Source organism: Mus caroli, unplaced genomic scaffold, assembly GCF_978045245.1.
Source record: "Mus caroli unplaced genomic scaffold, Mus_caroli_1 scaffold_12, whole genome shotgun sequence".
NCBI lineage: Eukaryota > Metazoa > Chordata > Mammalia > Rodentia > Muridae > Mus > Mus caroli.
This window is the reverse complement of record NW_028227267.1, coordinates 117600151-117627723: the sequence shown is the minus strand read 5'-3', so window position 1 is coordinate 117627723 and position 27573 is coordinate 117600151. Positions and strand designations below refer to the sequence as shown.

General features: G+C 45.4%; 1 protein-coding gene across 1 annotated transcript; it reads right to left on the bottom strand.

Moving 5' to 3' along the window:
- On the bottom strand, positions 1–27573 carry Rap2a (RAP2A, member of RAS oncogene family). Its single transcript, XM_021181731.3, has 2 exons — positions 26998–27573; positions 1–3462 (listed from the first exon to the last, which is right to left on the bottom strand). Exons 1-2 carry the CDS (start codon positions 27309–27311, stop codon positions 3225–3227), a joined length of 552 nt encoding a protein of 183 aa, XP_021037390.1. The 5' UTR covers positions 27312–27573; the 3' UTR covers positions 1–3224.

Genomic DNA, 27573 nt, shown 5'->3' with positions numbered 1-27573 from the left:
AAAATAATTTAACTCCAAATACAACTGTTGAATTTGCATTGAGTTATAATGACAATTCATGTTTCAATTGAAATGTCAGGGCTCACCCGACACTGTTACAAAACAATAAGCTGTTGTTCATTTTTCAATGGTCAGTTGTATTAGAGTCCAACAATTAACTGTGAACTGGATCTCTGGGGAACCTCAATCAATAACAGTAAGTCTGTTTTCAAAATCTACTGCAGCCGTTCTAGAAACCCTGATCAAGGTTTAATAGATACACGAGGACAAATTAAACAAGAGGACCCCCATGGTCTTCAACATCTGATTGGCTGAGGACACAGTTAAAGCTGAGCCAGTGCTAACGGGGGAGGGGGACTACTGATGAAGAAACTAAGCAACTAAGCAACCCAACAGCAGTGGAGGACAACACACCTTCACAGTCACCAGCAGCAACACTCACACTGGACGGTGCACCACAGCCGTCCACAGGCGACACAAAAAGCAGGCAAGCATCAGTAGTTCTACCCCAGAGAGTGGCAACTGGAGTGCACGGGCAAGCCCTAATTCTACAAAGCAAAGGGTGGGAGCTTCAAAGCACCTCTCACGGTGTACGGAAACACCTAGAAGGCTTCCCAGCACATGCTGGCTTGTCCTGTGGAAGCTGAGGAGCACAAAGGCGTTGGTTACCGCCGCTGCCACAGCTTAAAAAGAACCGCAAGTTACACCATAAAAGAAATAAACCTAAAACAAAACAAAAACCTGGCTCTGTGTGAAAAGTAAAAAAACAAAGCAAAGCAAACTAAGTAATAGCTAAAGAATAATGGGTCTTTGGGGTCAAACCATATTTTTAAGGCATGTTAGAACGAACTTTCATTTATCTGGTTGCTAGGTGCATTGGGCTTTTAAAGAAATATCAATGGGCCGGCTCTCCTTTGCGCCCTGCCATTTCATGTGCTGACAAGTGTCCTTTTCCTGTCCTTGGGTTTTTATCCCCATCTCAGCAACATCATGCACAACCGTCAGTCAGACTTGCACCAGAGGAACAGGGAGAGGGTGTGGCAAAATTTGGCCTGGGGAAGTGATGCCCAGGCACTATGAAGGGCTGGTGTAAACACTGGGCCTTAGGAAGAGCCTGCCCAGATGCCTGGCAAAGCTCACACTTCACACCTTGCCCGGCTTTCTCAGGCTTCACACCCTTTCCACTGTGACGTGAGGCTGTGGGATCTGTACAGCCCCGTCTAATACACAGTATCATCAATTGCTGTTCATTATGAGATTCTAAACATTAGAGTAAGTCGGACAAGTTAGAGGCCTCAGAGGTCTCACACGAATATTTCTACTTCAGCAGATGAAACATACTTCTTTAGTTCAATTTTTCGATATGTCTGAGTCAAAAATCAACTTTTACATAAAAGACTTTGTTTCAAGAAAACTGTTAGGACTTTTTGTCCTATAAAATGGACATTTTTGTCCTTCCTAAGTGGAGGAAATGGCACTGAAGATCATGAATTTTCTAAGACTCTCTAACACCCACAACCTGGTTTTACCCACATTATTTATTTACTTTTTCTCACATATGACAAACACCATTGACCTTGTCCCCCTATCTTGTAAACTTAAAGCCAGCTACTAAATACTTGGGGTGGGGGAGATTCCAATGGCTTGTAAGAGACTAATAATTTAAAAACTGCTTGCTTATACATTATGTTCTGCAGTATAGATTCTCAGTCGAGGCGATAGCCTGAATTGTGCCAAATTCTTAGGAACAATAAACACACATGCACACACAAACACACTCTTCTTTCTGGTACACATGAGACTAAGCGGTTACTTGCACGAGACTGTGGAGCCTGAGAAGGCAAAGGCCCTAAGTGCTTCCAGGCTCAGTGACACTGCGGTTCTGAAGGCCACACTGATCTTCAGAGGGCAGGATCACCAGCACTTATGCCACTAAGGGAGGTGAGAAGAAAGAACCCTTCCACGCTCCTGAAACTCCTGAACTGAAATTTTTTTTTTCCTGTGCCATTACTCATGCAAATGATAAAACACTTCATGGCCAAAAATGCCAGAGCTTAAGCACCCTTTCGAAACAGAAGACTCACTCAGGCAGTGTGTGCCAGCCACTTCGGCCATCAGGGTGGAATGCACACATGAAAAGCTTCCTTCCCTCGCTAAAATAATTTATACTCTACTTTTAAGCCCAAATTTTTTCATAGGCTGTTCAATCTGCTTTTTACTTTTGTTTTAAATGCCTATAATAAAGCTGTGATACAGCAGACTGGATTTCCAAAGCAGGTGAGCCAAGGGTCCCATTGCAACCGTGGCCCTTAAAGGCTGCTTTCACAAACACACACACACACACAGACACATACACACACACACAAAGCCAAATGTCTGTACTGTCCTGTGGGGTGTCTGCAAACGGGAGCGTGTGGGTGTAACATGGCTTCATTTTCCTTCTGTGATGGTTAATCGGCTACGAGGCTCGTTAGTAAGGCTGGCTCTCCGTCTCAGCTGCTTCTGTCTTGTTCAGTAAATAAAGACCATCCCCTCTCCGTTAACAGAGGGTGGGCGTGTGACTCAATTTTCATAAACCCCTATGAGAGACTATTTTCTGTGGCAGAGCAGGTGATTCAACAAATTCTAAAGCCAGACTGGGTCTTCACACAGCCTTGTTCTGACTTTTACTCTATTGAGGACTGACATGTCACGAATTAGGATAACCTCGACGATTAGGCATCAATTTGAAAACTAGAAACGTGTCAGCTGATCAGAGTCTCCCTGCAATGCTGTTTTACTGGACGGAATACACTGGCTAGAAGCTGACTTCAGTACTCTTGTAGGAAAATATTTCTCCTTTTATTTTTTTTTTAAGACAACAAAATATTTTAATTGTTAGTGATCATAGGAATTCTGGTTTCTCTCTCATGATTATTTTTAGTTTACACAACAGTGGCTTCTGTCACCTCAATGGCAATGCCATCATCATGTCAAATGAGGTCACCCTGTAGCTTGGCGGTGGGGCCTTCAGGTTGCAGATGTACAAGGACTGAGGACAGAAGTGGAGGCTGTAGTCACGGAACCCACAGGTACTCAGAGGCATCAGCTGGCCATCCGGCCTGAAGGTTGCAGTGCACCGTGGACTCACACACCACCCATCCTACAAACTGCAGCACAGTAGACAAGGTTACTGCTGCCTACGAGCCTAGGCGAATCCTGTCCGGGGCAGCCATGTTCGGATGCTATTGTATGTTACAGGCAGAACAGCATGGGTCATCTTTGTCAGGCTGAGCTGCATAGTTCATCTGCCTCACAATTTCAGCAAAGAGCTCATCCACCATTGTTTTGCTCTTAGCAGAAGTCTCCATAAAGGGGCAGCCCCACTCCTCAGCCAAGGCGCGGCCTTCGTTGGAGGACACTTCTCTCTCACTCTCCAGGTCCACTTTGTTCCCGACCAGGATGACTGGAACCTTCTCATACCTGAAAAGACACACAGGGATTGCAGCAGTTAGTAAGCAGGGGGGACAGAGTTTCTCTCTCTTTCTCTAATGTGGTATGAATTAGCAACCTCTTTAGCCACATGAAAAGTTACTTGCACCAGTTGGCTTGGTGTTTACCTAGAGCATTCTGAAACTGCTCTCAGAAGGGACCATAAATTGGCTTTTCAAGTGATGTTTTCAATTAATCAATTATGGATCCTTTAAAACCAATTATGTGCCCTTTTCAGATATACTTGGGGAATTTCTCTCAGCATCTCAGACTGACTTCTCTTAATTTAAATGTCGTCTGTTCCATGAGATGCGAACTCAAAATCTCAGCCTGTCATGCAATCGTTAGCTTTACTGGTAACAGAATTGTTACCAGTAACAATTTTACTATATTCTATAAGAATACAAAACAAATCGTGTTCTAAATAGCTCCTGAACACAAAGCAACACCACCACCACCAACAACAACAACAACATCAACACCACCACCAACAACAACAACATCAACACCACCAACAACAAAAAGAAAGCTGAAACTGTAGTGGAATTCGAGGAAAAGCATCAAACCAAAGCCCACCCTGTTCCACATGGAATCAGCCAGCTGAAAGGAAAAGTTCTTGATTTTTTTTTTACAGTTTAAGGATTAAACTACAGCACATTTAGGAAATGGGATAGTGGGTAGGCTCCCCCACATAAGAGCTGTGCAATTTCATTGTCCTGTCAAGATGGCTCTCCCGACTTACCCTAAAGCCAAGCATATCCCGAATGGACACTTAAGCTTTCCTTTGGCAAGAGAACTGATGCCACCATGGGGGTCTGTCTATTCCAGGCAGCAAAACAGAGGACTGGAAGGTAAGTGGGAACACCCAGTGTGGTGCTTGCATCAGTAGTTCCAGCAGAAAGGAGTCAGGCTGGGGTATGACTGAGTCTGGGACCAGACCTGACTCTCAAAGCCAGAGGGCTGGAGGCAGCTCGGTTGGTACAGTGCCTGCTGTAGGCTTAAGACCCCAGATCTAACCGCCAGACCCCACAGCAAAGAGCCAGGCACAGTTGCACACGCTTTTCATTTCAGCTCTGAGGTGGCACTGGGGGGAGGCTTTCTGTGGCTCACTGGCCAGCCCATCTATCTTAACTCATGGACAACAGGCCAATGAGAGGCCCTGCTTCAGAAGCGGATGGCGGCCCTCAGGAGGATGTGCGAGCTTGTCCTCCAGAATCCACAAATGCAGGCCCAGGCAAGAACACACCAACGTGTGTATAAGGATAGAGGAGTGGGACTGTATCAGGGCGGGTTTAGAACGCGGACCGCATCGTTCTGTTTCTTCTGGGGACCGCAGGCAGCTCTGATCTGCTCCGGAGGCACCTAGGTGTCCCTGTGGCTGCCACACATGACGTGAGGCCTTTGCATCCTTTCATTCAGGGCTCTCTTGCACACACTTTTGTGTACTCGCTGGCCTCTGGGGGCAGAGAGGGTATGGGTGATGGAGCTGCAGGACACAGACCCATTGCCAGCTTGCACCTGGGGAAATGAGCAGCCTGGCAGTGAGCTGACACTGCCACCCATATCAGCGTCAGCTTCTGATCTGTCCTACACTCAAGGATGTGGCTGTTCTCCCCTTCCAGTCTGGGGGCACACATGCCAACAGAGCACAAGATGACATGTCTTGCTTGTTAATGAAGCAATTTACAAATGGTGACAAATGACATTTATGGAGTTGGAGTTAAGACCTAACTTCAGTCCGTTAACTATACTCATTGAGAATGTTAAGTGCTGAGACATTGCTTTTTAATGCTGGGCCTGGTGGCCCACATCTATAATCTAAGCACTTAGGAGATGGAGGCAGGAAGATCAGGAGTTCAAGGTCACCCTCAGCTACAGAGTGAATTGGTGGCCAGTCTCAGCTTGATCTCAAACAAACAAACAAATAAGCAAATCACTTTCTACTATTAGGTCAAAGAAAAGTATCTTAAAGAATATTCTTAAGCTTAAATACAATACTGTTGCAATATTTTATATTAAGAGAGACATACTTTTAGTTGAAATAGACAGGTTCTATTGGAACAGGAGGACTTTTCAAAATCTGCAAGAGTATCAAGTTACCACCAGTTAGCTGCTATAAGTGCTCTTCAGTCTGGAGGCTAAAGTTCCAAGAGATGGTGGCCAGCCTACAATCAACAGGTCTCCTTGACCAGGTTGTCAGCCGAGCTCCTGGCACTGTTCAGCATTACAAACACAGGTCCAATAGCTTTTAGTCACATGCAGTGATGGGGGGGGGAAATGTCGTCATCTGAGAACCTGTCTACCCCTACTGACTGAACGGACAGCGGTCTTTTTGGCCACCAGGATATTAAGGATGCTAGAGAAATGCAGATTAACAACCTGATCAAGAAACCTGACAAACAGATCGAAATCTTAAGAACAAAACAAAACAAATCATCAACAACAACCCCTTATCCATTTCCAAACATCAGATGGGTCATGACAGACTTTGTCTCTCTGTTAACACTCGAGTTTGGGACAGTGGGAGTATCATACACTAGGCTGTGGATGGAGGCTTGGCTTTCACCCCTGCAAGGCTGAGCACAGCGTTTCCTGATATCTGTGTCTGATCTCAGTTGGTAAAATGGAGCTGGGGTACCCGCTCCCACTTAATGCAGCAAAGATGCTTTCAAAGCCAGAGGAGACAATACAGGAATTCAGATCAGACAGCACAGAACAGGACCCACCCCCTCCTGCCATCACCACTTATGTAAGAACATGGCTTGCCAAAAGACAGAGTGTTAGGAAATCAGAAATCAGCAAGAGATGGAGAGATCTGCGGAGGAGAAACGAGCTGGGCCAAGGGATCAGGGCTGTGAGGTGGAACTAGAAAGAGAGAGGGGTCTAAAGCATAGCATGAATCAGCCCCGCACTGCCTGACAGGACAAGCAAGAGATGTAATCTCAGAACACCGGGCCTTACAGAAGATGCTAACACTAGCGGGAGGGGCTGGGATGACAGGAAGAGTCCTACACAGGAAGGAAAGACCTGGAGGAACCTGGATCTCCTGGGACTCGGAGGAGAAGACATGGAAGGAGGGAAAGCCCTATGTTGACGAAGCACAGCACACAACTCCCAAACCAGACCAAGACTTTAGCCTCAGAATCCACTTAGCTAGTCATGTGAACTTAATATGTTACAGTCTTTCAAGTGCCTGTTTGTTAGACTACATCTAAAGCTCTCTTACACCTGAAAGTTAAAAATCACATCAGACATGGTGGCCCAACCCACAATCAACACTTATTGGCTGAGTGTCCGGCACCGTGGTGAGAACATACAGCAGGCTGGTCTTTAGAAGAGATATCAAACTGCACACTGAGGGCTGGGTGGAGCCAATCCTGTGGGACCAGAGTCTGGAGCAGTTACTGTCAGTGCATTCTGACTCACAGCAGTAGGAAGGATGCACCAAGAGCCGAGGAGCAATACTTCTGCACACAGTGTGTGGGATGCTCTGACTCTGTGGGAACCATGGGCTGCACTGAGCAAAGGCCCACTGTGAGGCAGTAGCAGAACAGTGGGAGATCGGCAATAGGACTTTGGATCATAGACTCTGTCATCCACCAACATATTTATTTTCTAAGAGCCTACTACATCCTACATACTGCTATGCCCACCTAGGATACACAGGAAACAACAAAGACATCGGCCCTCATGCTGACTATAGCCCAGCTGAGGAAATGGGTATTAGCAATAAAGGTAAGTACATTAGGGTTTATTAGAGACAGAAGAGGCAGGCCAGAGAGCGTGTTAGGAGTGGAGGACATCACAGGCTTCACTGGGGAGGTGTCATACAACGTTAAGTGAAGGGATAAGGAATCTGCCACGGAAGTATGGGGGGGTGGGTAACTCCCGAGTGAGATATGACGTCGGTGTCAAGAGCTTGTAGGTATGCGCCCGTCAGTTCAAGGAATAGCAAATGGCTTTTGGGATCCACCTGTGCGACCCCTTCCATGCCTCCTCGGCCTCCCAATACAGGTTACCTGAGAAACAGAACTGGGGACAGGCGGGGTGCTGGAAGTGACTTCATCAGACACAGGACGTAGGCAAGCTGGTGTTATTATTTAGGAGGGATGCATACTCTGTGAGTACGTGATAGCAAATCCTCTCATGTTTGATTCTCATAGCAGCCCCGTGATTTTCTTCATTTCTCCTTTTTCAACGGATATCATTTGGGAAGAAGTTGAGAGTGCCAAATTCCAAAATTACTCTATTTATGAACCACCATTAACTTTCGTTGTGAAGGAGACGCCATAGAAGGGATCAGAAGGTGGCCCATTAGTTTGTTTGTAGACTGTGGAAAACATTTGTCTTATTAACATGAATTTACATGCTTTTGTTATATTCGTGGGTGTGATTATATAATGTATGAATAAATAAAACTAGCTCTTTTAAGCAGCTGTGCTTAATGGATTGCACAAAACATCGCTTAGCTGTACAACGCTGATGGGCTTCTCAATGCGGCTGTTCTGTAAATATCAATAGCTTGGAAGCACTGACTGTACTTATCAATAGACTGGTGCTGCTTCATAACTGTCCCAATACGCGTGTTTATGTACACTTTACTCTGGGAATGTCTAAGCTTGGCTAGTTATTAAAACAACGTAAGAATCTAGGTACTGATTCCTGGGTCCTGTTCCAGAGCTACTGAGTCTGAATCTGTGAGATCACATACATGAAGTCTGCAGAGGGACTCTGAGCTTCAGAGATGTCAGGCACCAGCAGACTCATCGGTGACACTGATCCCAAATGGCACCCTATGCCTACCATCTATGACCTCACATGCAGCAAGTCTAAAATCAAGGCTCTCTTGTCTTCACTAGCTCATCAGGGTAAACGGTAGCAAGATCTATGCAGTCAGTCCCACTAGCCTCCTTTTGAGGATATCATACTTAGCACTTAAGAGGAGGGCGTGTCTCACAGGGGTTTTTCGTCAGGCTCTTCTTGCTCATAAGCTGGTTGGAATAGAATTCTCTTTGAGTTTGGAAGAGAACTAGAAAGGCTTTTCTTAGTTCCCTTGTTCAATTTTCTCCCCAGTGTTAAAATCTCCTCTCTTAAAAGGGCTTGAGGCAAAGAGCAATACTCAAATGTGTCAACCACTCTGTGGCCACTTTTGCCAGATGTCTCTGCAGTGTTCTGAACACTTTCCATGACACAGAATTCATGCTATGGGCAGCTGGCTATGTCCTTCTGTCTGTTCGTTAAAAGTTAGTGTTAAGAATTCAAGAGTTTAAACGTTTGCTGTGTGCAGACCTGTGATGCCTGCATCCTTCCCCTTCACAGGCCCTAGCTAGCTTGAGACCTGTGATGTCTGCATCCTTCCCCTTCACAGGCCCTAGCTTGAGACCTGTGATGTCTGCATCCTTCCCCTTCACAGGCCCTAGCTTGAGGGAAGGAACTCTTTCTTTTGCAAAATGGAAACAGGTTTTCTTCCTCAAGTCTTTGCTCAAATCAAACAATGCATCAATATTTAAACAGACAAACAAAAACCAAACAAATTCCCACCAATATTTAAATAGGAGGAAGGGAGGGAGATAGGGAGGGAGGGAAGGAGGAGGAGAGGGAGGGGGAAAGGGAGAGAAGGAGTGGGGAGGAGGAGAGAAAGAAGAGGGGGAAGAATAGAGGGAGAGGGGGAGAGGGGGAGGGGGAGGGGGAGGGGGAGGGACTGAGACTCTTAATCTCCCTTGTGAGAATGAGCTCCATAACTATTTTAGTATATAAACTTCCAGACTTCTACTCATGTATATTAACAGAAGAATACATTTTTATATGAAGAGATCAAACCATTTAGTAGTTCGTTTTTGCTTAATATTATGGAGTTCTCAATTTCAATAAATTACAGCATATCATGATGGCCAAACAGTATAACATTTTATAGACTGATGCATAGATATGATATGCATATATCCACATATATAACATTTATGTATGTATGTATGTATGTAGCTCCTAAAACCACACCATAATTTACTCTTATTATCATTAGTGCCGCTTTTGGGCAAACATAACCAGCAATCTGATGAATGTCCTTTTAAGTGTGATTTCTGCACCAAAAGGTATATAAAATGTATATTTTTAAAACCCCTATGCATGTTCTTTTCTTTTCCTTTTAAAGCCTTTGAATTAGCAAAACCCATTGGTGAGTTCATCAAACTGCTGTGTGGCTGCACACAGAATCTCCACTGGACAGCAGGAATTTATACAGCACTCACAGTGCTGAATGCTAAGAATATAGCCACCTCCAGGCCTGGCGCCATCCCCTGTCTAGCACTGAGCTGGGGAGAAGGGTAGGGCTGAGCAAGGGTGCACACTTCCTCTAAACTTGTTAGTTCTCAGCTGCCTACGTCATTCGCATCATTCTAACGGCTTCTCTCTGTCACGCCTTTGCTTTGACTCCCTCCAGGGTCTGAGTGGACACTGAACTTGTCCAGTGAGAAGCGTAATGTAAGCTAAACAAGATGACACTAAGAGTGTGTTTAGAGCTGTCAGGGGCTCCATGCAACTTATGTAAATGTCAGCTTTCTCACAGAGATTACGAGGGTTGACATCGAACCTTCCAGTTCTGTTAGGGTGGCCCAAGTGATGATGGAAAGAAACTCACAGGCATTTTCCATGCATTAAAAAGCCACCCCAGCACCATGTGCAAGGCCAAGGTAACAAACGCCCAGGAAAAGTGCAACAAGATACAGGAAACAAATACTCCACTGTTTTTCTAACTAACAGAATCAGGAAGGGGGCCAAAGGGAGTGGGAGGTTTCCAGTTCTTCCCGTCTCTTTTTATCTAGTCGTTCTGTGAGAATCCTGTGCAGAGCTAAAACTCTGAGAGAAACACTTTACTTCTGGCCAGGAGCACAGGCTCTGTGGTCTGCAGGGTGTGGAAGGAGTCTCATGTATATTAACAGAAGAATACATTTTTATATGAAGAGATCAAACCATTTAGTAGTTCGTTTTTGCTTAATATTATGGAGTTCTCAATTTCAATAAATTACAGCATATCCCATGCAAGTTCCCAGGAACCCAGAGACGCTGGGTGCAGTGAAGAGAAGTGCATGCGGGAGGGGCTGTGAGTCCTCGGCACTGCATCCAGCTACGGATCTTAGGGTTAGGAGTGTCTACTCTACTGCATCAAAGTCTACCTCAGTAAAAAAATAGACTGAAGTAAGGAAATTGGTAACATAATTAAACAAGTGCTCATTCAATCAGGATAGCAGAGAAACCTTCAGGATATACTGAGGACACACGGACGTGGGGAATCGTGTTCCAGTAATATAACATGCACAGTTAGGTTGGTCAGCAGGTCTGTTACTTAGCTGAATCCTGCCAATCAGTGCCACTGAATTTCTATCCTCGAATAGGGAAGGCCAACATTAGAGAACAGCATGACCCTGGACATGAAAATGACAATACTTCTGGAAGTTTCCTTCACGATCACATCTCCAAAGTGCACCACAAATCTTTAGGAGACCCAAGATGCTGCAGCATTTCAAAACCCACATTAAAGGGGGGAATGTAAACTGGGCGGCGGTGGCGCACACCTTTAATCCCAGCACTCAGGAGGCAGAAGCAGGCTACAAAGTGAGTTCTAGGGCACCCAGGGCTACACAGAGAAACCCTGTCTCACAAAAAAAATTTATAAAATGTAGCTATGATTGCATTCAATCTGGCCCTTTATCATTAGAAATAAAGACAATTCATTCCAGGAATGTGGATCTGTGAGGAGGTATTTTCAAGTACAAGCCTGAAGCCTTGTCATCAGAACTGAGTGGGAATCAAACTGGTTGACTCTGCTAAAAGAAACACACACACACACACACACCATACACACATATACACTCAGACACAGACACACAGACATATCACACACACATATACAGACACACCTCTCAGACATACACAAACACACACAGAGACCCACAATGAGGTAGGCCACAGCAGTAGGCCAGAGTCAGACACGGCGCTGAAACATAACACACGCATTTCACCTTTAAGCGAAGGTTAGGTTTGAGATCTACGGTTAAAGGCAGGCCGACTCTTGGATGACCAGACTGACAGCTGTATGAATGGGAGCTGCGTGAGCAATCGTGTCTCCGTTATACCAGAGTGCATACCTTCTCAGCACCCCGTGTCAGAAATAAATAATTTTGTTAAAGTTACCCCTAAATGAGGTGGGCTTAAAGGTGCTTGAAACTATGAAGAGCTAAGGCATCAGGAATGACGAGCAACGGAGTGCGTGTCTGAGAGAACACATCAGTTCTCATGAAAAGACAAATATATTTCTTTCTTTCCTCTAAATAATTAATCAATAGATACCCTCCCCCACCACCACCGAGAAAAATTTAAAGCTAAAATAGCCACAAGATATGGCAGCTCATGACTTTAACCTTAGCCCTGGGGAGGCTGAGGTAAGAGGACTACCATGAGTTCAAGGTCAGCCTGGGCTAGACCAAGATCTTACCTCAAAACACCCAGAAATCAAACAAGCATAAATGCCAGATTTCAACAAAACAAAGATTTTTATAAAACAAAGGCTCTGACAGAAATGGAAACAGTCATACAAACCACACTAGGTAGTCCGGAGCCACTGTCATGACACCGACTGACTGCTCAGGTTACGAAAACAGAACTTTAGTTCTGAAGTAGCAAAAGTAACGGGGGAACAATGGGAAAAGAAGAAAATCGCAAGTGAAGGGGGAGGTGGGTCTGATCACTGCACCACACTGCCAGGGTGAGGCCCTTATGGTAGCAAGCAGAGAAGGACAACTGCCCAATACACGACAGCGACGAGCCAACACACACGTGAAAACCAGACTCAGAGAGTTACAAGAGACCACTCAGGGCTCGGCGGGTGGAAGGTCTCTGACCTTCATCAGAGACCCAGATGAGGGTCTGTAACAGCTGTCTGAGAGGAGCAGTGGTTACGGGGACAGGCTGAGCAGAGGTTACTGGCTGGGAGAAAATGCACCTTGCTATTTTCATATGCTCAAACCCCTCCATTTCTAATACAGCTCACTCCTGAGCTCCAGTCTCTACCGGGCCTCAACTATTTCTCACCCCCTCTATGCCAATTCCATGGAAATTAAAACACTGCTTTTATGGTCCACTCCCCATCCCGACTGTCCCATAGCAATGTCTGGTGGCTCCACAGAGCCTGGAATAAAGGCTATAGTCAAGGGTGGCCACAGGCTGAAACCAGGACAGAGGGCACAAGGCAGAGACATGGGCTTGGATTCAGAGGACCGCAAAGGCTGTTTGTTTTTGGATATGCTGCCTGTCCTTCTGGAACCAGGGCTCTCAGCCTGTGAGACAGAAATATTAATGTATAATGTCGATGGTGACGAGAGTAAGAGGCGTTACTAACAACCAGCATCTGCAGAGGACTTGGCTTACGCCAGACTCTGCGCTCAGCGATGCACACGGATTACCCCGTCAAGTATGGCTGCTGTAAAATTCTACAGGGATGCTAGCTATTCATCTTTAGGTTCCTTCAAACCATTTGCTAGCAAGAGAGCTCTAGAATCTTACCTGGAGTGACAGAGCTATGAAAACATACCCACTCAGTTGCTAAGTATCTTCCCTCCTGTCTCTGGATTACACTGCTTGGCCCAAGTGTGACCAAATCTAACTATTTAGTCCAAACGTCATTAATTGCCACGGAAAGGAGTTAAAAAATAAGAGACAATATTCCCTCTAATCCACGTAAGCGGACGATCTAGCTTCTTTTACAAACAAGTATTTTTTCCTTATCAATGCATCTCTTTCTCACCACACACTGCGGTCACAGGGTACGAAGCACGTCTCTGATGCCGTGGTAAGACAATCGGGACACGGAAGAAGAGAAGAAACTCCCCAGCTCTGCACAATATTAGCAGCCACTAAAGTCTTAACCTGCCATACACCAGTGGGCGTTGTCCAACAACAGCCATGGCCAGCGGCACTGTCTGGGCCATAGCTTTGACCGCCCGCTACCGGATGCTTATGGATACCAAGAGAATAACAGTGAGGTGATGGGTATCGCCTTATTTATAATAGCCAGAAGCTGGAAAGAACCCAGATGCCCCTCAACAGAGGAATGGATAAAAAAAAAAATGTGGTACATTTACACAATGGAGTACTACTCAGCTATTAAAAAGAATGAATTTATGAAATTCCTAGGCAAATGGTTGGACCTGGAGGGCATCATCCTGAGTGAGGTAACACAATCACAAAAGAACTCAAATGATATGTACTCACTGATAAGTGGATATTAGCCCAGAAACTTAGTATACCCGAGATATAAGAGACAATTTGTAAAACACATGAAACTGAAGAAGAACGAAGACCAAAGTGTGGACACTTTGCCCCTTCTTAGAATTGGAAACAATCACCCATGGAAGGAGTTACAGAGACAAAGTTTGGAGATGAGACAAAAGGATGGACCATCTAGAGACTGCCATATCCAGGGATCCATTCAATAATTAGCCTCCAAACGATGACACCATTGCATACACTAGCAAGCGTTTGCTGAAAGGACCCTGATATAGCTGTCTCTTGTGAGACTAGGCCAGGGCCTAGCAAACACAGAAGTGGATGCTCACAGTCAGCTATTGGATGGATCACAGGGCCCCCAATGGATGAGCTAGAGAAAGTACCCAAGGAGCTAAAGAGATCTGCAACCCTGTAGGTGCAACAACATTATGAACTAACCAGTACCCCGGAGCTCTTGACTCTAGCTGCATATGTATCAAAAGATGGCCTAGTCGGCCATCACTGAAAAGAGAGGCCCATTGGACACGCAAACTTTATATGCCCCAGTACAGGGGAACGCCAGGGCCAAAAAGTGGGAATGGGTGGGTAGGGGAGGGTATGGGGGACTTTTGGAATAGCATTGGAAATGTAATTGAGGAAAATATGTAATTATATATATATATATATATATATATATATATATATATAAAAGAAGTTTCCTCAAGAGGTTCATGCTGCCTCAAGTGACAGACATGTCACTGGGACAATGTAAGCATACAGTCTTTCTAGGTGTGTGTACCGGCTTGTTTTGGGTCAACTTGACACAGGCTGGAGTTATCACAGAGAAAGGAGCTTCAGTTGCAGAAATGCCTCCACGAGATCCAGCTGTAAGGCATTTTCTCAATTAGTGGTCAAAGGGGGAGGTCCCCTTGTGGGTGGTGCCATCTCTGGGCTGGTAGTCTTGGTTCTATAAGAGAGCAGGATGAGCAAGCCAGGGAAGCAAGCCAGTAAGTAACATCCCACCATGGTCTCTGGATCAGCTCCTGCTTCCTGACCTGCTTGAGCTCCAGTCCTGACTTCCCTTGGTGATAAACAGCAATGTGGAAGTGTAAGATGAATAAACCCTTTCCTCCCCAACTGCTTCTTGGTCATGATGTTTGTGCAGGAATAGAAACCCTAAGACAAATTGGTACCAGAATAGTGGGGTATTCCTGTGAGCTGACGATGTTTTGGGGAGGACTGTGGAAGGACTCTGGAACTTTGGGCTAGAAGATCCATTCAGTGTTAAGAGCTCTGTGGGATATTGTGTATGAGCTTGGAAGATAATGTTGAGAACAGTGCAGAAGATGGAGGCCTGGCTTGTGAAATTTCAGAGGGAAAATTAAAGACTCTTTCAGGGCCATTGCTATTTTGGATTGTGAAGATTCTGTGGTTCTGGTTAGCTTGGGCTGAAGAGTCATCTGTGATTAACAAGATACCAGAACTACTAAAGTAAAACCTTTGCATTACTGGGACTATTGATGCTGGTTAGCTGGAGCTAAGAAATTAGTGGTGATTAAGAAGAGACCAGCAGCCGGGCGTGGTGGTGCACGCCTTTAATCCCAGCACTTGGGAGGCAGAGGCAGGTGGATTTCTGAGTTCAAGACCAGCCTGGTCTACAAACTGAGTTCCAGGACAGCCAGGGCTACACAGAGAAACCCTGTCTCGAAAAAAAAAAAAAAAAAAAAAAAAAGAAGAGGAGACCAGCATCATTGAGGTGACATCTTCTGAAAAGTGTTTTTTGAGAGCACAGAGGCTGTGTTCCAGAGATAACCAAGGTTGTACCTCATGCTACAGTAGGACTTGGTACTGTGTAAGAGTCACCCAGGTGGTACTGGTTTTGAAGGCATGAAAGGGTCATGCAGAGCAGCTGAGGCTCGGCACTGTGAGAGGCCATGGAAGGCCATTGGTGAAGGTGCAGCCTCAGTTGCAATTGATGGCCCAGGACAGAAGGGATCATGCAAAGGAGTTGAGGCGTGGCATCATGAAGAGAGCCTATGAGAGGCTATTGTTAAAGCCAAGTTACAGTGGAAGACAGCAGCATTTTGGAGAAGCCAGTACAATGAGATGACTACCAAGAACAGCAGCAGCAGTGGAGTACAAGCAGCTGGAGCCTAGAAGACAATGTGTGTGCTACAAAGGGCATGGCTGGAGAAGTGACCCAAGCCCTTGGAGGAGCCCAGAAGATTGTGAGTTGCATCCCAGACATTGGACAGTGGGATGCTTCTGAGATGGAGAGGAATGTGCAGCGCATAGACATAAGCCTCAAGGATCCAGGGAATGAGATGTGGTCGCCTGTGGGGAAAGGGACAGAGCCACGCAACAGCACTTATTCAAAGGGTCTGTTGGAAGCCACAGACTGTGAAAAAGGATGTGCTGCTGAGAGCAGTGGAAGAAACCTCCTTCCTAAGTCATTCCTTTCACCAGATGGTGCGTGTGCTTGGGTAGCCTCGGAAACAGACAGTCTGCCTGTTGCTACTGAGGTACTGATCTGTCTGGGACGGAGACACCAGCACGCTGGCTGCTGTTGGGGTGATGCTGCTAGAGGATGGGATTGCTCAGCCCAGGAATCCAGCTGGAGGCTCCCCTAGCACAGCCCTTCTAGCAGCAGCTCAGCACTGCAGGGGCTCCTCACAAACACTTCTGGAATAAGGCCACAAACAGACCTCCAACTCTGGTAGTCAGTGCCAGACTACCAGGGCCATGCCTTCCATATCAACGTTACCATGCAAAGGCTGAATGGAAGTCACTGAGAATTCTCTCAGCCCTGGCTCCTTAAAACAAAACAAAACTACAAACTGGAAGTCTGGGTCATTTTCTAGCTGGCTTTCATGCACATACACCCTTTGTCAGTTAAGGGTTCTCATGTATGTATGCTTGTGACTCTAGCTAGCCTTCAGATATGCATATATGTAACTACAGGTCTTAACAACGGACATCCAGCCCTTAAGTTTACTAACCAGGCTTACTGATGGCTTAAGCTGGCTTAGACTGTTGGTTCCCAAAGCCGGAAAAGTGAATGGTGAGAGAGAACAGGGGTCACCAGGAGGAGAAGGACATTTTTTCTTGGTTAAGGAGATGAAACTATAGTGACCACGCACTGTGCTCGGAATGTTGAGCCTAACGTCGTCTCCACAATGAGAATGAAGATATGAGGGCTTTACCAGGTGAGCGGCTGCCCCCAGGAGATGCTATGTTAGCAACATTAGAAAAGGCCTGAGAGACATTCCATTTTTCTCTTCCAGTTTCATGCATTTGTGTGAAGAGGAGCCATCTACGAGCAGGTCCTCACCAGACACTGAATATTCTGGCACCTTGATTTTAGATTTTTTTTTTTCTAGCCTCCAGACTGTGGGCAATATATTTCCATTGCTCAGAAGTCACCCAGGCTGGGGTATTTTGTTATAGCAGCTCCAACGGACTAAGGCATTTCCCAATGTAAATATATAATTATTGCTCCTATAGACAATTTTTTTTTTACCTTTAATGAGTTAGATGAGCAAAACATTCACCAAGAAAGGTGGCCTGAGAAAAGCAATGTTTCTGGTGGAAGATATTTCCCAACTTAAAAGTCAAGTGTTTTAAAGGCTGTATTTCGGTGTAAGTTAGAGCTGTCAGATATATATTCACTGACAGCACATTTTGGCACATTAGCTAAAGATAGTACACTGTATTTATTCTGCATAATGCCCAGGGCAATGCTATGCAAATCGGGGGGCTTAAGCCATATTATTTGATGTTGACAGTGATGGTTTTTATACAAAGTCAGATAAAACTTTTTCTGGAATTGGTTTATTAAGAAAAATCTGTCAACACTTTACTATATATAACCAGCCACAGAGTGTTAAAGCTTTTGGCATTCATGAAAAGATCTACTATCATCTCCAACTTCTCAAGAAGAAAAATGTTACTTAGTAAACACTAATATTCTATGCTGATGGTTTTTATATATAATTTTTAAAATTAAAACACATATAGTAAAGACCACTACAATTTCTTCCCAGCTAAAAAGTCCTTGTCAGCAGAGTCAAGCTTGCAAGGGGCAGGCAAAGACCCAGAACTCAGAGCGCGGAAGGCCTACAACCTAAGTCTCAGGGCACAGCTTGTGAGGGCTGAGGCAGAGGAACAGGCCCGGCACCGTGGCAGCTCCATGGGAACCTAGATGGTTCCCCAGAAACAGAGGCCTGGGTCTCAGCCTGCTTTCTGTGATTTTCCTTGAAACTTTTTTATTGGTACTTTGGGGTTGTTATGTAAAGAACCATTTTGTGTTCACTACTTCTTTAGTTATTTATCATACCCATGTTACAGATGTGGAAATTAAATTGCCAATAAGAGCTGAAGTTCACCTTCAACCGCAGCAACACTCACTGTCAGCAACACTCACTGACACATAGATGAGAAGGTCTGATCACTATGCACAATCAAAAATGTCATATTTGAGAATTGTATAGGATATTTGAGGCATTCACTGAAAACTGGAAGATGAGCATATCTAGATCTATAATAAAATATATGACCAATTACGGGGGAAAACACTAATATTTCACTTATTGAACCATAAAGACTTCAGGTAAAGAAGAAAATATTAATGTGTAATGAATAATTAATAAGATACAGAATTTCCACTCTGAATTATTAACTTCGGAGGTGACAGTGAGTATAGGAAGGAACTCGTTAAAGTCAGTGTGTCAAGCAGAGGCTTACAATGCTCCCCCTGGGTGGTTTTACTAAGTGATTTGATATTATCAGCAACTGCGGCCTTTTTACCTGTCTTCACGGGTTTCCTGAACCAGCACAGCAGACCCTCCCATGTCCCAGCCATGACATGTAGGTGTGGACAAAGTTCCCCCATCACCACAGGCTGAATACCTCTTATCTGAGACATGCGCACCAGACACGCTTCTCCTCCTGGCAGCTAACAGTCACCAGGAGTTCCATGACAGATCCCTCTAAGTTAACCATGCTCCAGTGGAAAAGCACACATCCCAGAACATTCGGGCAGCGCAGAGTGCTTTCAAAAGATTGGGTTTTTGTTTTGTTTTGTTTTAAAAAACAAAGGACACAAAGTTGAGTGTGTAAGAACGGGGGTACACCTGGCAAGGGTTAGGGAGGAGCATATAGGTGATTGATAAAATTAACTTTAAACATTCAGGCTGTTTGCTTCCTACAAGAGCGGCCACACCACTGGAATAAAAGTGACACTGTTGGCTTATTGGGCCTTCCATTTCCAAAGAGATGTCCATCTTTTAAAAGAACAAAGTTAAGCAATTTAGGATTCACCATGTACCATTATAAGATTATAGCGACTGTTCTCAAATATTTCCGATTTCTTTAAATTTTACATATATGTTTGCATTTTATGTACATACAATATTATATGTTCCTGTGGACTACAAAAAATTCCATTAAAAGGTAGGGCATGGTGGCACACACCTTTAATCTCAGCATTTGGGAGGAAGAGGAAGGTGGATAAGCGTGTGCACCGGGCTTTTCCAGTGGATGCTGGGACCGAGTGTGGCCTGTACAGCAAGCATCAGCCTGTACTTCCTCCCTATCTGTAAGTTTTAAGTCTTGTTGTAAAGTCTGGTGTTCTTACAGTCAAACTCTATTAGTTTTCCTAACCGATTAAAAATTATTTATAACTTTACACCATTAGCCTGGAAAACAATAAACACACAAGAAAAAAGTAGGTAAGGCTAGAGAACCATAGTTACAGAGGAGTCACAACACCACTGTAAACCCTAGAGTGGACCTACACTTTCCTCGCTAGGGTACAAGATCTGTGCTGACTACAGAAAAGCTGTGCAGCAGCAGCATCACCACCATCACCATCATCATCTCAAAGATCAAGTATAATGTGCATTTTGTTTGTCCAACAGTCCTTGCTTAGAAATATGCATAAATATGAACTATCCTTCGCTTTAATGTGCCTTACGTAACCTCCTAGAGGCTCCCATGGCCATTAAATCATCCAAGTGTTATCACCACTAACAAATGTTAGCAAGTAAGTCTGCCACACTGCCAGCTCTCCTGCTGGTTGGGTTATTTTCAAATATTTTTACCAGTTCCTCTGATCTTCCTTGTTAATTAAGTTTAAAGAATCCAATCCTAGGAGAGCCAAGAAAACTATTGTATCATAATAGTGATATTATGTTATAATTTTACAATTCAAAAAAAAAAAACAAAAAAAAAAACCAAAACCCAAGTTTCCCCCTCAAGAAGAAAGAGAAAAGCAACCAACCAACAAACACCTCTGGAACTCAGAGAGCAAAACCATCTTAAACTAACGTTTGTTACGCAATGCTTTGAGTCCTGCAAAGGGAATACAGCAAGTGTCAGGCACATAAAGACCTGCCAAGAAGATACACCTTAAGTATTTCCAGCACACAAAAACTAATGACTCAAGAGAATGAAGGGGGCGATGGACAGCTTGGGCCGGGCACTGTGATGACTGTGATGATGGTCTACCGGTGTGTGGGGAACTCCAGACAAAAAAGATCAATGAGAACTGAGCTTTCAAAGAGCAAGCTGTCGGAGAAGTGTTTTAAAGTGTGTTACATTTGTAACTCCCGAGTTAAAGTGTGTTACATTTGTAACTCCTGAGTTAAAGTGTGTTACATTTGTAATTCCCGAGTTCCTCCAGTGATTGATATGGAACTCAATGCTCTCTCCTCATTTCTGTAGGTAGCAGCTGAGTTCTTTCATATTGCTGAGGTGTTTAATGCTAATGTCCCCCCCCCCCAGACAGGGTTTCTCTGTGTAGCCCTGGCTGTCCTGGAACTCACTCTGTAGACCAGGCTGGCCTCGAACTCAGAAATCCGCCTGCCTCTGCCTCCTGAGTGCTGGGATTAAAGGCGTGCACCACCACTCCTGTTGTTTTTTTTTTTTGTTGTTTTTGTTTTTTTTGGGGGGGGGGTGAGACAGGGTTTCTCTGTATAGCCCTGGAAAAATGTGTATCCCAGGCTGGCCTCGAACTCCAGATCCTCCTGCCTCTGCCTCCTTCAGCAAATCCTACCGGCCTGCGCCACCAGATCCTTAACCACATTCCTTACAGTTCTTGATCTTGGGTTTTCTGTTTAAGCAGATCAACATTTCCCATTAATCTTTTCCTACGTTTAACTCTTCAATGTTTGACTGACAGGATTTAGTCACCAACTTTTCACGACACAGAGTCATTCATTTTAAAAAGTGACTCACAACCATTAGGCTCTTTACCTGGGGAGCCTTGGATTCAGTGCTTTGGATTCAGTGTTGGTTTCTAAGACTTGAAGCCTGTCCCCAGTCTTAGTGGCCTGTAGCTTAGCACACTGTGTGCGGCCTTCATTGTTTGCCCTGTGACTCCCAGCTCTGTCCTTGACTATAAGCATTTGATTCCAAATCCTATTCCCAGCCACATCTACTCACTTGTGCTCTACACAGTGGGTGTCAGCTAGTCTCAGTCTGAGTTCTGCAGATGACGCTGAGTTCAGACATTCATATGGAACCAGACCTTCAAGGCCTTTTCAAATATTTTAATTATCAGATGCAGCTATTTGAACGATTGTCATCTGGGCTGAAACAGCACTTTCTGTTACTCTGCTCTAATCTCACTCACCCATCTTCAAAAGTGAAGAGCACCTTTGACCTTTCCCTCTCCCACTCCTTGATGACTGAATTCTGGACAACCTTACCCCTGTCTTTCTCTAGTCAGCATGCTAGCTCAGTCTTTAGATATCATACAGACACTAAGTCGCACTGCTCAAGACTGCTGAGTCTCCCATCACCATTACACCATCTACCATCTCATCTCTGTTGCTATTTCTATAATTGATCTAACTAACCTTCTGTCTTTAAGTTTTAAAATCTGTTACCTCCCCCAGGTCTGTGTAAGTCTCTAGTTTAGCTGTCCTGGTCTCTTTAACACCCAGAATCTACCCTGTGCACTCCCCATGCCATTTCCTCCAGCCAGAGGACATTTTCTCTGACTTTACTGTGTTCGCCTGACCTCTGACCTCTTCCTTGTTGGCCTGACTGGAAGCACTCTTGCAGAAAGCATCTCCTCCATCTCCAAAATCAACTCGAAACACTAAAATGCCTGGGGAAACTGAGTCCAAGTGCTTTCCTCTCCGAAGATTACTCTGTTGCTGTATTGTTGTTGTTTCCTGTGGGCTGTTGGTCTCAGGCCGCCACCTAGGCATTGAGTCAGTGAGAATGCTTGCAAACCATCCCAGCAAAACATGTGCAACTACACTACAACAGGACGAGAGGAACAGGGTGCCAGCCTCCAGGCTGTTGTGTGGCTGAGGGGGAGCCAGATGTGAGGTTAGTTAAAGGAATTCATTCAGTTTGGTAAGAGGAAAAAAAAAGGGCTTTTCTATGCTGGAGAAATCTTTCAAGCCGGGGTGAAGAAATGGGTAAAAACTAATTGTACAAAAAGACAACAGGTTCCAAGGCAGGAGAAGCCAGAGAGAGAGGTTTTTAACTAAAAGCAAGCGGGGATGCTGGTGGGGAGGTGCATCTGCACGGCCAGTGGGGGACCTGAGCATGTGCACTCAAAGGTCATGCTCAGAGTCTACGCGCCTTACCCTAAGATACAGACCTAGAACAGTAGTAGGTTCCAAGTTCAAGTTCAAGTCAGGACCGCCACTAATCCTGAAACAGGTAAGAAGGTGAAATAATGCAATCAGTGCGAATTTTTCATTTGTTAAAATATAAGTGCTCATCGTTTGTTTTCTGTGTGATCTAAAGTCAAGCAAAAAGAGGAAAAAGAAGAGGAGGAGGAAGAGGAGGAAGAGGTGGAGGAGGAGGAAGAGGAGGAAGAAGAGGAAGAGAGGAAGAGGAAGGGAGGAGGAGGAAGAGGAAGAGAGGAAGAGAGGAAGAGGAGGGGGAGGAGGAGGAAGAGGAGGAAGAAGAGGAAGAGAGGAAGAGGAGGGGGGAGGGGAAGAGGAAGAAGAGGAAGAGAGGAAGAGAGGAAGAGGAGGGGGGAGGAGGAAGAGGAAGAGAGGAAGAGGAGGGGGGAGGAGGAGGAAGAGGAAGAAGAGGAAGAGGAGGGGGAGGAAGAAGAAGGGGAGGAGGAGGAAAAGTGGCATATGATTTACACAAAAGCCATTTTTAGATTCGTCACTTGACTTTGAAGTCTTCTGTTTGTGTGTGTGTCGTGCAAGTGTATGTATATTGTGTGTGTGTGTGTGCATGAAAGAAAGGGAGAGAGGAAGAGTGGAGGGAGGGAGAGAGAGGGAGAGGGAGAGAGGGAGAGGGAGGCAGGGGGAACAGGAATGGAGAAATACTTGCCATCTATGCATCAGGACCTGAGCTCAGAACCCTCAAGCCTAATAAAATCCTCAGCAGCACACAGCTACTAACCAGTACCTGAGAAGGCAGAAATGGGAGGACCCCGAGCTTGCTGTCCACCAAATTGTCAAGATCCAGGCTCAGTGAGACACTCTGTCTTAGAAACTAAGGTAGCAGGCTTGAAAGGGGTCAGAGGTTAAGAGCACTTATAGAACAACTGGGTTTCAGTCCCAGCACCAACACGGCATCGTACTGTGACTACAGTTCCCTGGAGGCCTCTTACCCTCTTCTCACCTCCATGGTATACATGTGTGGTACACATCTATATTTGTAGGCATACATTCATACATCTTTAAAAAAAAAAAGGGGGAGCTGTGGTGGTTTGAACAGAACGACCCAACAGGCTCATGGATTGGAATGCTTAGTCACCAGGGAGTGGCACTGTTTGAAAGGATCAGAAGGATTAGGAGGTGTGGCCTTGTTGGAGGAAGTGTGTCACTGGGCTTTGAGGTTTTCAAAGCCCATGCCAGGTCCTGGCTGTCTCTCTCTGCCTGTGATGTTTGCGGTTGTAGCTGTCATCTATTTCTCCAGTGCCCTGCCTGTCACCATTCTCTCCATTATGATGATAATGGATACGTGTCTGAAGCAGTGAGCAAGTCCACAGTAAATGCTTTCTTTTATAGTTGCCTCTGTCATGGTGTCTCTTCACAATAGACTAGTGACTAAGGCAATGGCTCAGTGGGCAGAGGTGCCTGCCACATAAGTCTGCCTACCGGAACCCAAAGCAGGGGGGACAGTCAAGTTGCCCTCTGACCTTCACATGTGTATCACCGTTCATGTGCCATGGCCTCCACACACAAACATAATAATGAAAATGTTTTAAAACAAAATGAGGTTCAGAGCAAATGAAGGAGACATGCCAGCCTTTGGCCTCTGCATGACTGCACACACAAGGATGCATGTGTGTACACACACCTAACTCAAAAAGAGATAAGGGTCCATTTTAATATTTTTAAAAAATGAGATATTCTAGACCATATCAATACAGTGAGAAGCTCCATTTATGGAGCTGTGTTACACGTTCATTTCCCTGCCTTTCCCCCCATAAGATCTCCCCATAAGGGAAGCTACTCCACTAAACCAACAAAATATTTTCCTAAGGCTAATTTACATTGCTCTTACATAGCACTCTTTGTAACAGGCAAGGAATTTTAAACCACAATTACAAATATGAACTATTTCCTCTAAGGCTGCAATGATATGTCACGGATAAAACCAATGGAGGTCAGAGGGACAAACCTGAAGAGTGACAGAAAGGACTTTCGCCCTGTTCTGCGCATCAACGACCACATGGGCACCCATGTACACATGGCAGCATGTCACCCTCGTGACACTGGGAGGGGATGCTATTTTCCCTTTCACAGAAAAGGAAACTCAGGCCTATAAAATAAGCAAGTATTTCCCTAAACCACAAACATCTAAAAGCTATGAACTCTACTATGGTACCTACGGCAATAATGTTTAGTCCTAACAGACTTGGAAGATACAGCATAGGAAAGTACAGGAGCTGAATAAGTTTAATACTGAGTGGCATATTAAAGTGATAATACTTTAGAGTTAGCTGGTTGAAGAAATGTATTATTAGCTAAAAGATACACCTGTGTAGAAGAGGCTACATGGACTCAGAGATCTTAAAAATTCTCTTTATCAGTAACTGGGTGAGTTATCAAGCCGTAGCATTTCAGTTATGCCAACTGCACTATGGCACTATAACTAACCCCCCAAAGGTCTTGTATGTCATATGTAAAGCAGACAGCTGGCACACAATGAGCAGAAGATGGAATTACTGAATACTTCCTATAGCAACTGAGTAGTTAAGGAACTGGTCCCCCAAAGAGTAGAAAATGCACTAACATAAAAACCGTGCTTTATCTTGAAAGGAGTTAAGTGCCCCCGCGCCAGGTTTGAGTACGCCTTATACACTGCTGTGCAGTGTGAATAACCTACAGCTCTCCTGGACCCGGAAGGCAAATGATGAAATTAGTTAGGGTGAGGTACAGAAAACAGGACATAGAAGTAGGGGCCCAAGCTGGACACGGACAATTTAATCTCAGTGCCCCATGGCAGAGGCAGGAGAATCTCCATGGATTTGAGGTCAGCCTGGTATGAATGGTGAGTTCCAGGACAGCCAGGCCAACATAGAGAACCTGTCTCAAAAATTAAAAAAAAAAAAAGGAAGTGGGTCCAGAGAGGCTCTCATGACACAACATTTACCCCACAGGAAAACGTTGCTCAACTCAACTCAGCTCATCACTGCTCTTCTTACATCAAGAGCTGCCACTGGTAACTCTGGGTGAATAGATTCCCAATCTCAGGCTGTTGTCCGGGGTGAGATGCCAACGGACTGGTCCAGTAAATAAACTGGCCCATCATTATAACTGAGAAACGTGAGCTACATGAAGCCAACAGAAACTATGACATGATGTGGCCCATGACACTGGGGATCTTAGCATGCTGGCTCCTGCACAGACATGTGGGCATGAACTGGGTGTGAAGGTGGGACAGCTGGAGCACGTACATCATTATCTGTAAACAACTTAGAGACAAACGTATTCACATACCCACATGTGTGTACCACACAAGGAAACACATTTCTAAAAAATAACACTAGAGAAGCTAAGGCTACCAGTGTCACCAACTTTGGGAAAAGATCATAATCATAGCCACTGCTTTGTGATTTGGAATTTAATTCGGGAATACAGAAATTACTAGTCTGGCTGGAGCAGGCACTGAGGAGAGGGCATTTCCTCTGACCTCTGTACAGGGTTAAAAACCCACCACTTGGAAGGAATTTTTAAGTACTCCCTGAATACAAATAACTTGCTCTGAGCTCTGAAGTGTATAAACCCCAAATGACGGATAAGTGTGATTGTTTCTACCTAAACCTTCAATGGTGACTTCAAATGTAGCTACAGGTAGAATAATCCTGGAAGACTGTCAGTAGTATTAGTTAATAAGGACCAGAGAGGAGCATTATCAGTAAAGAAGAACTAGAAAATGCTGCCAGAATTCTGTAGTAACATGTTAGACTTTCAGTATTTAAAAGGTTAAGGGGAAAATGCATAGCATCAACTTAGGAGAGAACAAACACTAAAAGCATTCAGGTCACCAGCCACATGCAAAAATGCATTCTTTGAACACTGTATCAGGAAAAAGCTTGTCTGCTGCTGCTGCTTCTTTTTTTTTTTTTTTTTTTTTTTTTTTGCATTAACTTTAAATTAGCTGATACACAAGCCAGAGCTCAGACTAAACTTCTGTTTGTTTTCCAAGAATAGCCTCCTTCCCTGTTCTTTTTTTTTTTGGGGGGGGGGGGGGAATGAGGAGGCTAGCTTTTTTTTTTTAGGAGAGAAAGAGAACTGAATCTGCACGCTCTCCGCGTAAATGTCACAAGCATGTTTCTATATGCCAAGTCTACTGAATGTTTGTGTGGTCTTCAAGTTATTTGCCAATGTGTCTTTAAAGTTTTGCACTAATCCATTTCTGCCAACCTCCTAGCAACATTTAATCTTTTCCGCAACGAGAAAGGTCCCCTTAACTAGTATTGACACTGTCACAAGATATGTATGTGCAAATTTCGGCTGTCAAACCTCTTAAGGGTGTATTTAAGCGCGCGCTCACTCTCCACAGGCGTGCCTAGACAGCTCCCCTTTCCCTAGCGCCCACCTACTCATCCCTTCTTTCCTTGCAAGTTTGAAACTTTGTTCTCTCTGGGGTCTCGAAGAAGCGCTACCAACGTCCTAGAGACAAAGGGCTGGGCTGAGGGTTAACAGGATGCCCAATTTTACTTGTGAAACAAAGCCCGCAAATCTGAGCCCCTGGAGGAGGTGGTGTAGCCCGGACGAGCCAAGGACCGGGATCGCCGCAGCCACTGAGCCCCGTGTGCCCCGCTCTGCTCACCGCTTCACGCGGATGATCTGGTCCCGCATGGGCTTGATGTCCTGGAAGCTCTGCTGGTTGACCAAGCTGTAGACCAGGATGAAGCCCTGGCCGTTCTTGATGTACAGGTCCCGCATGGACGCGAACTGCTCGGTGCCCGCGGTGTCCAGGATCTCCAGCACCGAAGGCGACGAGTCCACCTCGATCTCCTTGCGGTAGAAGTCCTCGATGGTGGGGTCGTATTTCTCAATGAAGGTGCCGGTCACGAACTGCACGGTCAGGGCGGATTTGCCTACCCCGCCCGAGCCCAGCACCACCACTTTGTACTCGCGCATCGTCCCTGCGCGGCCGCCGCCGCCGCCGCCGCCCGCGACATAGACCTGCGCCCGCGCGCCGCGCCCCGACCCCGCGGCCCCGCCGCCCTTACGGACTCGTCGGCTCACGGCCGCGGCAGCGCCCCGGGCGCCGGCAGCGGGGCTGCAGCTGAACGAGTCGCGCGCGGCCCTGTGAGCCGGCCAAGCGGGAGGACGATGCAGCCCCGAGGGCGAGAGCAGCAACAGAGCTCGACCTCGAGCCGGAGCCGCCCGAACCGCGGGC

Excerpts from the sequence above, each read along its gene's own strand:
- Rap2a (XM_021181731.3), bottom strand. The coding sequence starts at position 27,311 with ATGCGCGAGTACAAAGTGGTGGTGCTGGGCTCGGGCGGGGTAGGCAAA. Across the intron at positions 3,463-26,997 it reads CAGATCATCCGCGTGAAGCG|GTATGAGAAGGTTCCAGTCA; the intron begins GTGAGCAGAGCG and ends GTGTCTTTTCAG.